The 15741-nt window shown below is 39.8% G+C and overlaps 1 protein-coding gene across 2 annotated transcripts in view; it reads right to left on the bottom strand.

Moving 5' to 3' along the window:
• The window catches only part of hdx.L (highly divergent homeobox L homeolog), a 62273-nt gene extending 54813 nt beyond the window's left edge, over positions 1-7460 (bottom strand). The window contains exons 1-2 of one of the 2 annotated variants that reach the window (XM_018229944.2): positions 6965-7460; positions 1734-1839 (exon numbers count right to left, since the gene is read on the bottom strand). In XM_018229944.2, the coding sequence (XP_018085433.1) occupies positions 1734-1802 (69 nt within the window). In that variant the 5' untranslated portion in view covers positions 1803-1839; positions 6965-7460. The remainder of the gene's footprint in view (positions 1-1733; positions 1840-6964) is intronic. The other variant, XM_018229942.2, reaches the window with a different exon arrangement.
• Positions 7461-15741: the final 8281 nt, after the last annotated feature.

Genomic DNA, 15741 nt, shown 5'->3' with positions numbered 1-15741 from the left:
AGTATTTTCGGATTTGGGCTTTTAGCAGCTTCGGGGCACAATACATCTCAAAAAAAGTTTTTTTACTGAAACTACTCTAGATAAACTACAATTTTTATAGAAAACACAACTCAACCTTTAATAAATAACCCCCATGTGTTGACTACAGCATTTTGGGGTATGTGGGTAATATTGCAATCCACATATAAATTAATGCACTGCTAGATATGAAAACATCCATTACACTAGGTCATTTTTCACAGTTTTTAACACTTTCCATGTGGTAGATTCAATATTGTACATACCACATACTCAAGCAGCACACACAATGTTAATAAAATAATGTCATACAGGAAAGTCTATGGAGCCTAGGGAGGAAAAACATCCACTGGAGGGCTACATCCAACTGGATAGTCCTGCAGTATTTTAAAGAGATTGTTCACCTTTAAACAATTAGTTGTTTTCAGACAGATCATCAGAGATAACAACTTTTTCCCGTTGCTTTCTATTTTCTATGTTTTTATAACATTTTATAATATAAAGTGGCATTTTTCACCTTCTAAAGCAACTCTGCGAGGGGGATCCCCGACCCTGTAAACTGTTCTAAATTGTTGCATTTAGTTGATACATTTCTTGCGTTTGTTCCTATGGAGCAGAATCCCTGAGTTTCATTAAAGGCAGCTGTTGATACAATAGTTGCTAATTCTCCAGAGAAGCTCCTGAGAAATGTATCAACTAAATGTTGCAAAACTGTAACCGTCCAGAGTCTGCATCTAAAATTACTGAGCTGCCTGACTCAAACACCAGAGACAGGAACATTCAACTTAGAATTTAAACTTAGATTTTGGAAAAACTGTAAAAAAATAAATAATGGAAAGTAATTGAAAAAAATCTTTATTTCTGGGGAATAATCTGAAAACAACTGAACTGAAAAAAGTGTTTGGAAGGTGAACAACCCCTTTAATACCAGAGGACAGCCTAGGCAAAATCAACCACTACTTTTTTCCCCCACTGATTTCAAAGGGATACACCCAAAAGCCCCAGAACTAATGCCTTTTCACAGCAGGTCTTTAAAGAAACAGTTCAGTGTAAAAATAAAAACTGGGTAAATAGATAGACTGTGCAAAATAAAAAATGTTTCTGATATAGTTAATTAGCCAAAAATGTAATGTATAAAGGCTGGAGTGACTGGATGTCTAACATAATAGCCACAACACTACTTCCTGCTTTTCAGCTCTGAGTTAGTCAACGGCTTTAAGGGGGGCCACATGGGACATAACTGTTCAGTGAGTTTGCAAATGATCCTCAGCAATCAGCTCAGATTCAAAAGCAACTGTTATGACCCAAGTCGCCCCCCTCGAGTTACTGCCTGGTAACCAATCAATGGAAACCAAGAGAGCTGAAAAGCAGGAAGTAGTGTTCTGTTTTGTTATGTTAGACATCCAGTCACTCCAGCCTTTATACATTACATTTTTGGCTAACTAATTATATTAGAATTTTTTTTATCTTGCACAGCCTATTTTAACCAGTTTTTATTTTTACACAGAACTGTTCCTTTAAAACTGTATAAATATATTAAATAAACAATCAACAATTCCTGCTCTCCTTTAGTTCTTACCGAATAGAATGACAAAACGGAAGATAAAAGCACCATCATTTTGTAATTTTGTAAGATCTGTTACACATACCTATCACTCACATATGGGCCCTGCAGAACAAAGGGCCTCTAGGAGCAGGTTGCAAGAGGAACATACCTCTGGTTGGTATCCCTGAGACCCTGTGGAGGTCACTTCTTCAACATTTGGAACCACAGATCCCTCCATGGCACAAATCTGACAACTATTGGCAGTGATATCAGTTCTAGGGAAAAAATACAGAACATATAAATTCTCAGTTGTACAAGACAAGCAACCAAAAGTATTGTTTAAAGTTGGTAAAACAATCACAGTGTTTTAATACAAGTCTATAAATTTCCAAAGAGACTGTACACATATTTGTGCATATATAGAATTCAAATTATGTGATTTATAATATATCACCTGCTTCTTCCCCTACTGGCTTAGTTCGGGATACACGTGACATTGACCTTCCAGCCTTAGCTCAGTCTTTCAAGTCCAGTCTCACTTCCTTTAAAGAGCTATATGCAAAGTGATGCCTTCTGGATTCAGAAGGTGTTTACTTGTCTCATGCCATACACACAGCACTGCCTAGATACCAAAAATGAGAGTTTTAATCCTCCGATAAGGCATCATCGGTGGAGACGTGTAAATCACCCCTTTGTGTCCCTTTGGCCAACTATGCATCCAGAACCGCTGGTTTTATAGCACAGATATAGCCTAACGCTTCAGAGCCATATATCCAAACTTGCAGACAGCCTGTTTCGATCTTGTTAGATCTCATCAGTGCAAGATATTGGAACATGGCTTCTGAGAGGTACGACTTGAAGAGTAGCAAAATGGGGAGCCAAATCACCCTAACCAGATTTGGCTCCCCATTTTCCTTTAAGGAGATGTCTGATCCTGATACCCTGGCACAACACTTCGCCAGGCGTAAATTCGACTGGACAACGCTAATTCATGAAGATCTGAAGTTGCGCACAGAGTACTGAATGCTTGCAAAGTCGCGCTAGCGATAATGCGATCAGTAGTTTGAAGTTACGCTAGCTCATTAAAGTACAATTGACGTATATGTTGCAGAAAATACATTACATTACACAAGGCCAGGGAACCTTAATAAAATAAAATAGAGGTGTTATATTGCCCTACACGTGTGCCCACTGTATAGTTTATGTGCCATATGTAAGGAAATGTAGGGGGGAAGCCAGGTACCCTAAAAAGAAGTACGCACTTTTGCAGGCTATCACCCTGAAAAAAGGAAAAGACGCCAGCGTTTTTTGGGACTTGGAAAATTTTCAACAAAATTTCAAGTAAGTCCTATCTACTCCATTGCACTTCGCCTGGTCTGAGGTGGCGAAGGCAAGTCTTGTGATAGAGGTAACAGTCAGTAAAATCAAAAACGTTGTGAATTTGCGTAGCAACGCTCTTTCACAAGAGCGAAAATTCGTCTGGCGTTAGAGTGTGTAGTTGCACCAGAGTCTATCTCCTTTGCTAGAGAAATTATGCCAGCGACGGTTAGTAAATTGGCAAAGTGCCAAAATAACATCACACTGGCGAATTTTCGCCAGCATTAGCCACTTTGCCCTTTACTAAATTTCCCCCTATGCCTTCCTCTCTGCTCAAACACTGTGTTGCAGAGCTTACACCACTCACATTTTCAATTCTTCTCTAACTTCTGGAACCTTTCCTTCTCCTTTCAAACATGCCTGTGTAAAGCCTATTCTTAAAAAGGCCACGCTTGACCCATCCTGTCTGTCAAATTACCATCCTGTCTCACTTCTAACATTTTCCTCTAAACTCCTAGAACGTATGTCGTTCTCCCGTATTACTAACTTTCTACACACCTATGAAATGTTGGACCCTCTGGTTTCCGGCCTGGTCACTCTGCCAAGACTGTTTTGTGCAGAGTTACAAACGATTGTTAGGTTGCCAAAGCCAAAGGTCACTTCTCCATCCTTTAAAGCCCTTCCTTCCTCTGCACCTAACTACATCTCATCTCTTGTTTCTCTATATGTTCCTGGCCTAAACCTCCGCTCCTCTCAGAGCAAATGCTTGGTTGCACCCCCCACTACTACTGCTGTTTCCCATATCAAACCCTTCTCTCTTGCAGCTCCATATATTTGGAAAGCCACTCCTGAAACTTTCCGGAGAGAACCCTCCTTCAGTGTTTTTAAACGAAACTCAAAGACTACCTCTGGGAGCACCTGGATAACATCTGAACTGGTAACTGGCACTTATATGACAGTGTAACAAACTGTAACCTACGGCACTTTAATAACCCTCCAAATTGTGTCTGTATGTTACCCTCATATTTAGACTGTAAGCCCTATGGGGTAGGGTCCACCAGCCTTTTGTCTCCTTGACACTGAGCACTTACTCTGTATTGTAATTTTAGTTATGTGAATTGTATTTCTAATAATGCGCTTTACTTTACTTTTTATTTCAATGACTAATTGTTACTACTAATTAATTGTTTTGCTGTACAGTGCTTTGCCCTCAAGGAGCACTATACAAATAAAAATATACATACATACATATTTGTTAAATTAAAACTCATTTACTAGTACACATCTGAACCAGCTCATTGCTTGGAATTTGCTCTACACACTTGCTCCTCATTAATTACGTTTACACAAATCCAAGGCAACCATTGCTTGAAAGAGAATACTTTCTTTACTTTTCTTTTAATGGTTTCCATTAGAATTAACTCTATAATGTAGCCAGTGATATTCAGAAACAAATGGCATTAATTTATACAATTTGCAGCTTTTTAAATGTATACCTTCCTGCAGGATACTTTTTTTTCTATGATTCTTGTTATTTTCAAATATAAGTAGCAGAAATAATACACCTTGTAACAATAAAAGTAGAATGATTACCCTTTGACATCACCATAAGGCTTTATAAACGGCAAAAAGTGGCAGCTCTACATTATACAAAACAAGAGACAAAAATCGAAGACTGTCTACATCACTCTCTGCATCATATTAAAATTTGCCTTTGATGTTAGCTGACATTAATATAACGTAAACAGAACATATAGGGCTATCCGGCATTCAAAAGAAGCCACAGGGTGGTACACTGTGTCTTTAAGAATCTCTTGATTTTTTCTGTTTTTTGATTGGCTGTAATTTTCTTTATATTCTCATTTTGTGAGCATGATTTGAGCCCATGACTAAGTGCCTTTAGGGCATGAAATACTTAGGGCCCATGGAGATGTGTAAGTTTTAAATTCTACAAATAAATATTGTTTTTTACTTTATTTTGGCCCTGTAGATTCCATTGAGTGCCTGGAGAGCCCCATTTGTTTTGCTTGCTTTGTTTTGGATTGCCATTCACTGAAATTGAAGGTCTAGGGCTGGTGCACCTGGACATTCGGTGAGACTCCTTTGTTTCATGTGTAAATTAATATTAATGTAAACACCTTGTAAACAACTTGTTAGCTGCTCAAATCAATGTTCTAACCTGCAGTTTTCAGAGTCAGATCAACAAAATGCAAAGATTTGTCTCCGAGCTATATTAGTGGTCCTTCTTGTTTTCTGAGCATGTTTCCATTCACCATAGTGTCAGAGGTGATGTATTTTCCATGAAGACTTTTCTGGCAGATTTTTGGAAAATACTCAATCACACTTAGGGGTAGCCTGTTAATTATGCTGTGTAAAACAAATACCACCGAAAAAATGGTGTAAAAAGCTGTGTAAAATAAATAGTGCCTTGTGAATTGTGTTATCTGAAACAGTGAATGTGTTTCAAATGTGTGTGAATGTGTGTGTGTGCTTGTGGCTTTGTCGTAAATATCAATCAGGGATATCAGTCAGCACACTAAGCAGGGCAGAGTTTACTTACTGGTATTGCAGCAGCATTTATGTGTGTGTGTGTGTTATTCGGCACCCGTACACAATGAATAGATTAAAGAGAAATGCCCGCCTTCTCCTGCTTCAGTCACTGCAAAGTTGTGAATAGGGATGGGGGGAGAAGGAAGGAACGACAGGTCTCTGATTAATAAACACTGCTCTGTTCTTGTCCTGGGTGTGATTGTGTTGGTGCTTTTCTGTGTGATTGTGTTGGTGCTATTCTGTGTAATTGTGTGGTGCTTTTCTGTGTGCTTGTGTTGGTGCTATTCTGTGTGATTGTGTGGTGCTTTTCTGTGTGATTTTGTGGTGCTTTTCTGTGTGATTTTGTGGTGCTATTCTGTGTGATTGTGTGATGCTTTTCTGTGTGATTGTGTTGGTGCTTTTCTGTGTGATTGTGTTGGTGCTATTCTGTGTGATTGTGTTGGTGCTTTTCTGTGTGATTGTGTTGGTGCTATTCTGTGTGATTGTGTAGTGTTTTTCTGTGTGATTGTGTGGTGCTATTCTGTGTGATTGTGTGATGCTTTTCTGTATGATTGTGTGATGCTTTTCTGTGTGATTGTGTGGTTCTTTTCTGTGTGATTGTGTTGGTGCTATTCTGTGTGATTCTGTTGGTGCTATTCTGTGTGATTGTGTGGTGCTATTCTGGGTGATTGTGTGGTGCTTTTCTGTGTGATTGTGTTGGAGCTATTCTGTGTGATTGTGTGGTGCTTTTCTGAGTGATTGTGTGGTTCTTTTCTGTGTGATTGTGTTGGTGCTATTCTGTGTGATTGTGTTGGTGCTATTCTGTGTGATTGTGTGGTGCTATTCTGTGTGATTGTGTTGGTGCTTTTCTGTGTAATTGTGGTGCCATTCTGTGTGGTGCTATTCTGTGCTTCTGCATTATCTGCCTCTGTGAGGAACTGGGAACAGATAAAAGACATTAATGGGAAAGTTTACAGTCTGTGAAAGCAAATACAGTGGCCTCCTTATTAATAGTGGGTCCTAAACAAATACCCCTTTTGCCTAATTGAAGCAGCCCTGTTTCTCCCCGAAAAGCAAGCCTCTGAAGCGCCCCACCCCTCCCAACATGCACAGCTCTCTCAGGGACAGGAAACCCTGGAGCTGTTGTACTGCAATTCCCAGCATGCTTTAGCGCTTGCGCTAAACTTGTAGGACGCTGGCAGCTGTATTCCACTATCATGTTGGGAAGGTAGGGAAAGCCCAGTGTGAAGGATCTCATTGCGCATGTCATAAAGGGGGAGGGGAGTAATGCAAACAACCCTCCCCCCTTTATCCAGCCCTTGTCAGAGAGCTAGGGAGGGTTTGGGGCCGGATGATTTCCTATTAACCCTGTGCTGCTGCCGCTGGACAGCCAGAAAACAGGTTCAGCAGCAGAACAGCAGAGGGGAAAGGTACGCGATGCAAGGCTGCTAAGTCCAGACTGGAATGGGCCAATAGGGTGCCCAGACCCCTTCCCACACTTTATACGCTCTGTGCCTCCAGACTATGCGGGTCTCTTGCGGGTCTCCCACTCACCAATGCTGCCGAAGCCTCCCGGGATTTGTACCTACCCCCCGCCGTAGGAATCAAGGGGGCCGCTCTGGGTCCTCTGCGCTCCGGGAACAGACAAAGAAATCAGCGCGTCCGATCATCAATTCTAATCATGATCGTGACGTAACGTCAGACAGCAGCCAATAGAAGGGAGAGATCACAGGCCTGACATTCCCAGGAGCAGGAAGAGGGTGGGGGGCTGTATTGAGACTCTATACAGCTGGGAATTGCCGACTGGCTGCCTTACAACTCCCAACAGCAGGGCTGCTCTAATAATCGGGCATTTGTCGAGTCCATTAAACCAGGGGGCTCACAGTGTCTCGCTTCACAAACTGTACACTTTGCCTTTTAATGTCTTTTAATCTGTCCCAGTTCCTCAAAGCTCACAAAGTTTGCAGTAAAGTACAGGAGCACAGAATAGCACCGACATAATCACCCACAGGACAAGCACAGAACAGTGTTTATTAAACAGAGACCTGTCCTTCCTTTCCCCATTCCTGTTCCAACTTTGCAGTGACTGTAGCAGGAGGATTAGGTCATTTCTCTTTAATCTAGTCATTGTGTAGGGGCGCCTCACGCCTCTATATAACAATACATTTGTAGCCTTAGGGCAAGACACACTGGCAGATTCGGGGAGATTTAGTCGCAAATCGCCTCTTCTTCTGGACGACAATCTCCCCGAATTGCCTTTGCGTGTCTTCCAGTCCGCTATAATGAGAAGTCACCCTGTGCTAAAGCACATGTGGCACTTTGTTTTCTGAAGTCGCCCGAAGTTTCCCCATGATGCTTTTGTACAGGCGACTTTTCATTATAGCGGACGGGAAGACACGTGAAGGCAGTTCGGGGAGATTGTCGCCCAGAAGAAGAGGCGATTAGACACCAAATCTCCCCGAATCTGCCCGTGTGTCACAAACCTTAGGGCCAGGACACACGTTGCTATTTCGGGAGATTAGTCGCCCAGTGACAAATCGTTTCTTTTTTGGGCTACTCATCTCCCCAAACTGCCTTCACGCTGGCTAGAATGTAAATCGCCAGCACGAGGGCCGCCAGATTGTTTCAGCTTTCAGAAGTCACCCAAAGTTTCCTAGTGGGGCGACTTCGGAAAACGTAGCGCACCGAGTGCCATCCCGATTCAGATTCTAGCCGACGGGAAGGCAGTTCGGGAGATTAGTCGCCTGAAGAAGAAGTGATTTGTCGCTGGGTGACTAATCTCCCGAAATATCAGCGTGTGCCCTTACCCTTACAGAGCATTTGTTGGTGTGGTCAGTGACCCTGATTTGAAAGCTGGAAAGAAGGTAACTAATTAAAAAACTAAGAAGGAAAAATGAAGGCTAATTGAAAAGTTGTTTAGATTTAGCCATTCTATAACACAGGAAAAGGTAACTTAAAGGTCTCACCTGTCATACACTTTTTTAAGATCAGTTGTTTTAAGATTGTTCACCCGAAATGTAGCAGCAATGATCCAGGAGTTTAAACATGTTACAGGGGGTCACCATCTTGAAAAGTGTCTGTGACACTCACATGCTCAGTGGGCTCTGAGCAGCTGTTGAGAAGCTAAGCTTAGGGGTCATTGCAAATTATCCAGCAGAAAATGAGGTTTGTCTGTAATAAAAGCAGATGCTTCATTATTAAATTCTGATGTTAATTGCACTGGTTTCTAATCAGCCTTATATTGTGACATTTATATTCTATGTGTACTGTATATTGTGAGTGGGTCCCTAAGCTCAGTAAGTGACAGCAGCACAGAGCATGTGCAGTGAATCAGCAGAAAAGAAGATGGAGAGATACTGGGGCATCTTAGGAGACACAGATCTTTACTGCTAAAAGGCTGTGGTTGCCTTGGGCTGGTACAGAAGCCCAAAACATAATGCACAACATTTCTAGCTACTTCTTTACTTAAAGGCGAAATCAACCTGTGGGGAAAAAAACCCCATACCCCCCACCCAGGTAACTGTGTTAGTTTATATAACATTCAGTTTGTCAGATTCTTATTGACGCATGATAACTCATTTGCTAACTTTCTAGTATTGCTACTAGATTAAATAATTGGCACAGAATTGTGCCGACACCTTACATCAGTGATCCCCAACCAGTAGCTCGTGAGCAACATGTTGCTCTCCAACCCCTAGGATGTTGCTCCCAGTGGCCTCAAAGCAGGAGCTTATTTTTGAATTCCAGGCTTGGAAGCAAGTTTTGGTTGCATAAAAACCAGGTGCACTGCCAAACAGAGCCTCAATGTAGGTTGACAATCCGCATAGGGGCTACTAAATGGCCAATCACAGCTCTTATTTAGCACTCCAAGAAATTTTTTCATGTTTGTGTTGCTCCTCAACTCCTTTTACTTTTGAATGTTGCTCCCGGGTTCAAAAGTTTGGGGATCCCTGCCTTACATAATGAGCTGTAGATAGGGAAGAAGCACACGAACTTACACTGGCTTATGCCTTTATCATATTTATTACAGATGAGATGTAGCACAAGCTTTCGGGGACCAACCCCTACCTCAGGTGCAAATACACAATAGTGAACACAAATTAAGTTTAAATATCTTAAATATAACCCATGTGATATAAACAGGTGAGCCATTTAACCCCATTTTAGCCCTATATTTATCACAGTCCAAAACGGCTTCATGTTAATCAGTTGTATAGCAGTCCAAAGCATAATGTTCCTTGTGTATCATTATCTGTAAAAATGTAACCAGACATAAAAGTTTCATTGTTAAAACCAATCTGTACAAAGTATCCATCAATAAATGCAACATTTATAAAAAAAAAAAAAAACACTTTAAACTGAAACTTCCGTTCAGTCCTTGAGGGGAAAGAGAATCCATTCTTTTATTATAATATTTTCCAATGTTTTAGAAAGATTCTTTTTACCTGTGGTGTTAAAGTGCCAAAAGTTGAGTCGAATACCATTTTCTCCCATTTATACTTAACAGCTTTCTCTTTTCTCGTTAACAGCTCATTGCGTTTCACCTTTTTTAGATCACACTTTATTTGATTTTATTCTCCCTTATTATATCCCCGCTGTACCGATTGTTTTACCATCTCCTCACCCTCAATTTCATACAAGTCATCATTCATTATAATCTGCCTTACTCTCTTAAATTGACTTTGTGGGAGACCTTTGAACACACTGGGTGGATGGCTGCTGCTGGGCAGCGAAATAGTATTGCAATCCGTTGGCTTACAATTCATAGTAGTGGTTATGATGTTATTTTCAATCATGACTTTTACATCTAAAAAAACAACTCACAATCGGAATGTTCAAAAGGGAACTCAATGGTTTTATGAGCTTTGTTCAGCGCCTGTAATATCAGTTCAAACTGTTCACCCGTACCATTCCAAAGAAGGAAAATGTCATCTACATAGAGCCAATAACGCAGAATACAAAAAAAAGCATTGTTATGTAAAATAAACTTATTTTCAAATTCATACATGAACATATTCGCATATATATATAGGCAACATGTTAGCACCCATTGCGCAGCCCATTAACTGTTCAAAATACAGTTCACAAAACACAAAATAACTTTTGGTTAGTACTAATTCAAGGGCTTCACAGGCAAAATTGACCTTGTGTGCGTTAAGCCCCAATTTTGTAAGATGGGTTCATATGCATTCCTTCCTATGCAACACCTTACATAAAGCACTGACATGAACTATTGTACTGTAGTTTCCAAAACTATGTGTTCTATGCAGGATGCTGCCACTTTGCATAATGGTTTATCTAAATTGGAGAACTGGACAGCAAACTGACAAATAAGGTTCAATGTTGATGAACGCAAGGTTATTCATTCTAGTAGCAAAAAATGCAAATTATACTTGGGTAAATACTGTATTAATGTGTTGGGGCCTCTTTCACTTGCTACTAAAGCAAACAAGTTCTATCTTGTACAATAAGGATATCAACAAAATGTTGTCTCTTTATAGATCCATGGTAAAGCCTCAGCTTGAATATGCGGGGCAGTTTTGTAGCTCAGTCCTTAGGCTAGGGGGAACAAGGGGCAGGAGATCCACCTTTCTCAGCTCCCATTGACTCCTTCATATAGCGCCACAAAAACACGAAAATCTACATTTTTATGCAAAAGTCTTCTCAGTGTTCTCTATGTTAATGCCATACCAGTGGAGCTACATGAACAAGCCCCACATTTTGTATCAATGGCCATGGGGTACAACATACCACCATCAGGAGGAAGGGCCATAGATGACATATAAATTTAACTCAAAACAACATCAGGAAAAATCAGTTTAGGGTGATCCCACATTGGGGTCTAAGTCAATCCATAGTTCTCAGCCTTTATTACATTTTTCAGGACAGCCTCTACTCATATATGTGAGTTTATAGAGAAGGATTGTTTTCTCAATTAGTTGTTCCCAGAAGTTTATGGTGGGTCATACCCTGAATTTCCAGTGTATTGCAATTGTCTTTTTGGCATACATACAAAGTATGGAGAGTAGAGTTCACTGCACCCAAAGCTCAACTAGACTGGGAGGTTTTTTGAATGTCTAATATTCGATCAAATACAGTAAGTAGTTCTGACACGAAAATTAGAAACATATTGGATACATATGAATCAAGTTTTTCTCCGAAAAAACCCCCCTTGAATTTCAGGAAGGCTAATAACATCTCTAAATGGCTCAACGGACCTCTGCCACATGAACATAGCAGGTTTTAGGTGGCGAATATTCGAATTAGGACTGTTTCCATGGTCAATGTATTCTAAATCTCACATTCGAATTTACATTCAAATAGGGGGATTACGATTTGAATTTTGACACCATAAAAAATTTGAAAATTCGAATTTACTATTCAACCCTTAATAAATCTGCCTCTTATATTACACTAAATAGCAACAAATATAATGGTGGGGACACACAGCCAGGTAAATTGATATAACTGTAATCTGAGCATACAAACAAATGGCCAAAATGCACTGATCAAATGAATAAATAAATAAATAGGTGAGTTCTGGTCTGTGCAGATAATGGCTGAAAATTTTTACACTTTGAATCCTACCCCATAGTTGAGCAGTCAAACTGCAGTGCAAGGACCTGTGCTTCATTGATTATGTACAGGTGCTTGCTCCCTATATTGGGTGCTCACGTATGGGACATGCTGAGTGAGACATAACCCATGGCAGGCAGAAAGTACAGGAATGCCTTGCACCACTTGCATGGACCCAAGTGTTTGGAGAATAAGCACCAAGTGTTGCTATTTTGCTTCCCTTAGTGCTGTACCACAGATATAATTCTGGGCACATACGGCCAAGTTAATGGATATTACTGTAATTTGAAATAATGCATTCACATACACAGATCAATTAAATAAACTATTGTGATCATTAAAGTATACAGTGTTATTTTCTACAGTTGACGCCGTTCTTTCAAGAACCTTGCCTTTTGTATAAAAAATAATATCTTAATTGGAGTAAAATCCCTAATGACTGGTTTTCTAACACAAATGAAAGGTAGTAATTTGGCCTTTGTAAATATTGAGCAAAGACAAGCTGAGCTTTTTCAAAAAAGTAAGTTTTGCCCTACTGTGCGAAGTATATTATTAAGGTTTAGTAATAACCCTCTTTTGTACCTGAAAGTGGGAGATAAATGCTCTCTAATTCTCCCACCACCTGCTCTGTATTTCTGCTCTGTTGACTGACGCTTAGAAAGGTTCTTGTGTTAATGATACCTGAATACCTTGTAATTGTGTCACAGTGTGAGATCAGGCGAATATTGAAAGTCAAAAGATAGTTATTAGTTTGCAGAATGACATTCTTTGAAGCAACTGAGCTGATTTAATCACAGGTCTGAGAAAATGCTCTTAATAGCATTCAGATCTTTTATGAATTACCAATCTTCAAGCTCGGTCATAAACGCCTACTCTAATTTCATCAGCCAGGTGACCACCGTGGGACCTCATGTTATGTATTAAGCCTGCAACTTACATCAACCTTGTCACACGAAAATTATCTGGTTTAACCTTTCCTTTTAGATACAATGCCAGGCGAAGGAAATGTGTAATCATTTTAGATACACTCGTAAAATACAGGATGTATTTCTTTACTGTACTGAGTGCGAAAACAGTATTATCTTGCTATGTATTACAATATATATCACAGTTACATATTAGTTGAGGATGAAAAATACATTTCCGGTCATTTACAAAGTGCAATCATTACGTTTTCACAATGCATGACTATGGTGCTTGTAGGAATGTGAAACAATTGGGGATCCTTTTGTACAAATGCTATAAATTACTGTTTTCTTTTGAACACGGGGGTTCAGTAATTAACTTGGTTGTTTATCAGTGGCTTGGGGAGTGTATTATTTTTAAAATAGACAAAGCAATGTTCTGTTATTGGATACTATTCAGTTGGTAAGATGCCATTTTGCAATTTTCCTGGAGCACATTTCCGACATTTAATGTACTGCAAGATGCATCTTTCCATTTTTTTGCTCAGAACTAGAATGGAAACTGCAATGTCTGATGCTTTGTTCCTTCACCACGTCAAATTGAACCAAAATCAAATATCTGTACCTCATTGTACCCCATAGCCATCACTTTCTGAAGGCTTGGCTTCATGTACCATTAAATTAATATTATTCTGTAAAAAAAAAATCAAGAAATTAAAAACATATTAACAAATAATTTAAACATAAGTGGAAATTGTTATCATGTACAATCTATTCTTTAATTTTTTAAACTCGTACATAAATCAACATTATGTTTTTACCTCTGTACAATATTCTCGTACAGAATTCTATCGTAATTGTGTTGGCTGCAATCATATGCAAAACTTTGTGCTAGATGAAACTATTCACTAGTCAGTGAGCATGGAAATGGGTGTACATTGCCCCTGCAAGGGAGGATGCAGCAGTCAGTAAGGCATGGGCATATGTTTACACCTTCAACTGCATGTCTGTTCAACTGGTGCAATATGCATGGTTAAGACAAGGTACTGAGCTCCCTTGTGCCAAATTAGTCATTGGGTTTTTGAAAAAATTCTGTCATTTTTACCCAGAATGTTGCCTGAAACCACCTCCACACAATTTTAACCACTCCTATCCAGCAGTGAATTGCTGCCACTGCATCTCAGTGCAACAGCAGGCACATGTCTACAATATGACGTTCTTCCAATTCCTTAAGAGTGTGCTAAGTGTAATGCAGGTGTGTTCAACATTTACATCCCTACTAGACTTGGCATTGTGCCTCCAAGGAATTGTCCACAGTGCAGGTTGGCTGACATGACATAACTGCTGTGCTTAATGGCAGGGATGGAACTTAAGTGGTTGCATTAAAATCTTAAAGAAATATCTTGCCAATTGGATAGGCCTGGGAGATTCATAAAACTGCAGAACATACAGTATTCAGGTAATCTGCCCATTACACTTTGCTCACCTGTATGTGTGCTAGATTTTGTAGGAGTAAAAATTTGCAACTGTGGTGCCAGGAATGGGGTTGCACACAAGCAGCTTAAGGGCATCCACATATATGTCCCTTACCATCACACCATTCCATGGGCAGTTGAAGAAACACTTAAGGCACATCATACTAAGTGCTAACTACAGGATTTCATTGTGAACAAATTGTGCAGATGTGCTATCAAAAGCCATTGGAAACAATGTTTATGTGGCTGGTGTGCTAATGGGGTCATACTGCAGCTATAGTAAATTACTCCTATTTTCAAGGCACATTTAGACTACTGTGCTCCCATAGGAAACCTATATCTAGACAGCTGTAAGTAGCTGGGTGACATTAACCTTAGGAGTATGGGGAAATAAACATAATCGGCAAAAGACACAGGTCTACAGAACTGGTCTAGAGGCAGATCATCCCAAACATACATGTTTACAGACTACACCCACAAGAGAAAAAGCAGATCAATAAGTAGATGAGTAATTATGAGAGATCCACATGTCAAGAGTCGGGGGGAAGGGACTTCTTAAATACAGTCACATAAAATAATTGCCATAAATATTTTCATTTTAGAAGTTCCCTGCAAAGACAAATGGTCTCAAAACTCTAAGGTACCATTTGTGCAATACGTCTTTTTTTGCAGTACCATCTCTGTCCTCTGCAAACTACTCCTTCTTTATAGTACACATCATGTGCCTATCTATGAGCACAGCCTTCCTACATTTGTCTCTGTCACACAAATTGTTGATCCCCATCTGAACGGGAAAACCCATGATGTTAGCTATAGCAGAGAATTAACTCCTTCACTTGCCTTGGCAAATTCACGCCATCTAATTCTTGCCTTCCTCTGAAATAAGAATTATAGTACAACCCTACATTATATTTTCTGTGTATGGTGCAAGCGGGAAAATTACTCATTTTGCAACTTTTCATCTCTTCAGTATAAAAACATGGTTTTCTTGCTGTCATTTATTTGAATCCTTTTGCAAATGGAAGAAAATAAAGGTCTGATAATTACTAGCATGGATCTCTCTTCATTTTTACTATATCCTCAGCCTCAGTATGCAGAGACATGATAAGTAGTTGAGCTGACTGCTAGGAATTTATATGTTAGCAACTGAAATGGAGATTCCTGAAAGGATGCTAAATTTAGGCTGCTGCATTTTATAAACCTTGCTTGGGGTCTGATGCAGCCGTATAGTACTGTAATGAGATTAGCAGAAGCAGAGGTTACAAGAAGCATGTGTGTATGGATATATATACTGTACTGCACCATTTCCTGAATCTGTGTTCTCCAGTGTGTGTTGCAGGCTGTGTGCAGTGGGGGAGGTGCTTGAACTGATCAA

The sequence above is a fragment of the Xenopus laevis genome, chromosome 8L, assembly GCF_017654675.1.
Source record: "Xenopus laevis strain J_2021 chromosome 8L, Xenopus_laevis_v10.1, whole genome shotgun sequence".
NCBI lineage: Eukaryota > Metazoa > Chordata > Amphibia > Anura > Pipidae > Xenopus > Xenopus laevis.
This window is presented reverse-complemented; position numbering and strand designations above follow the sequence as displayed.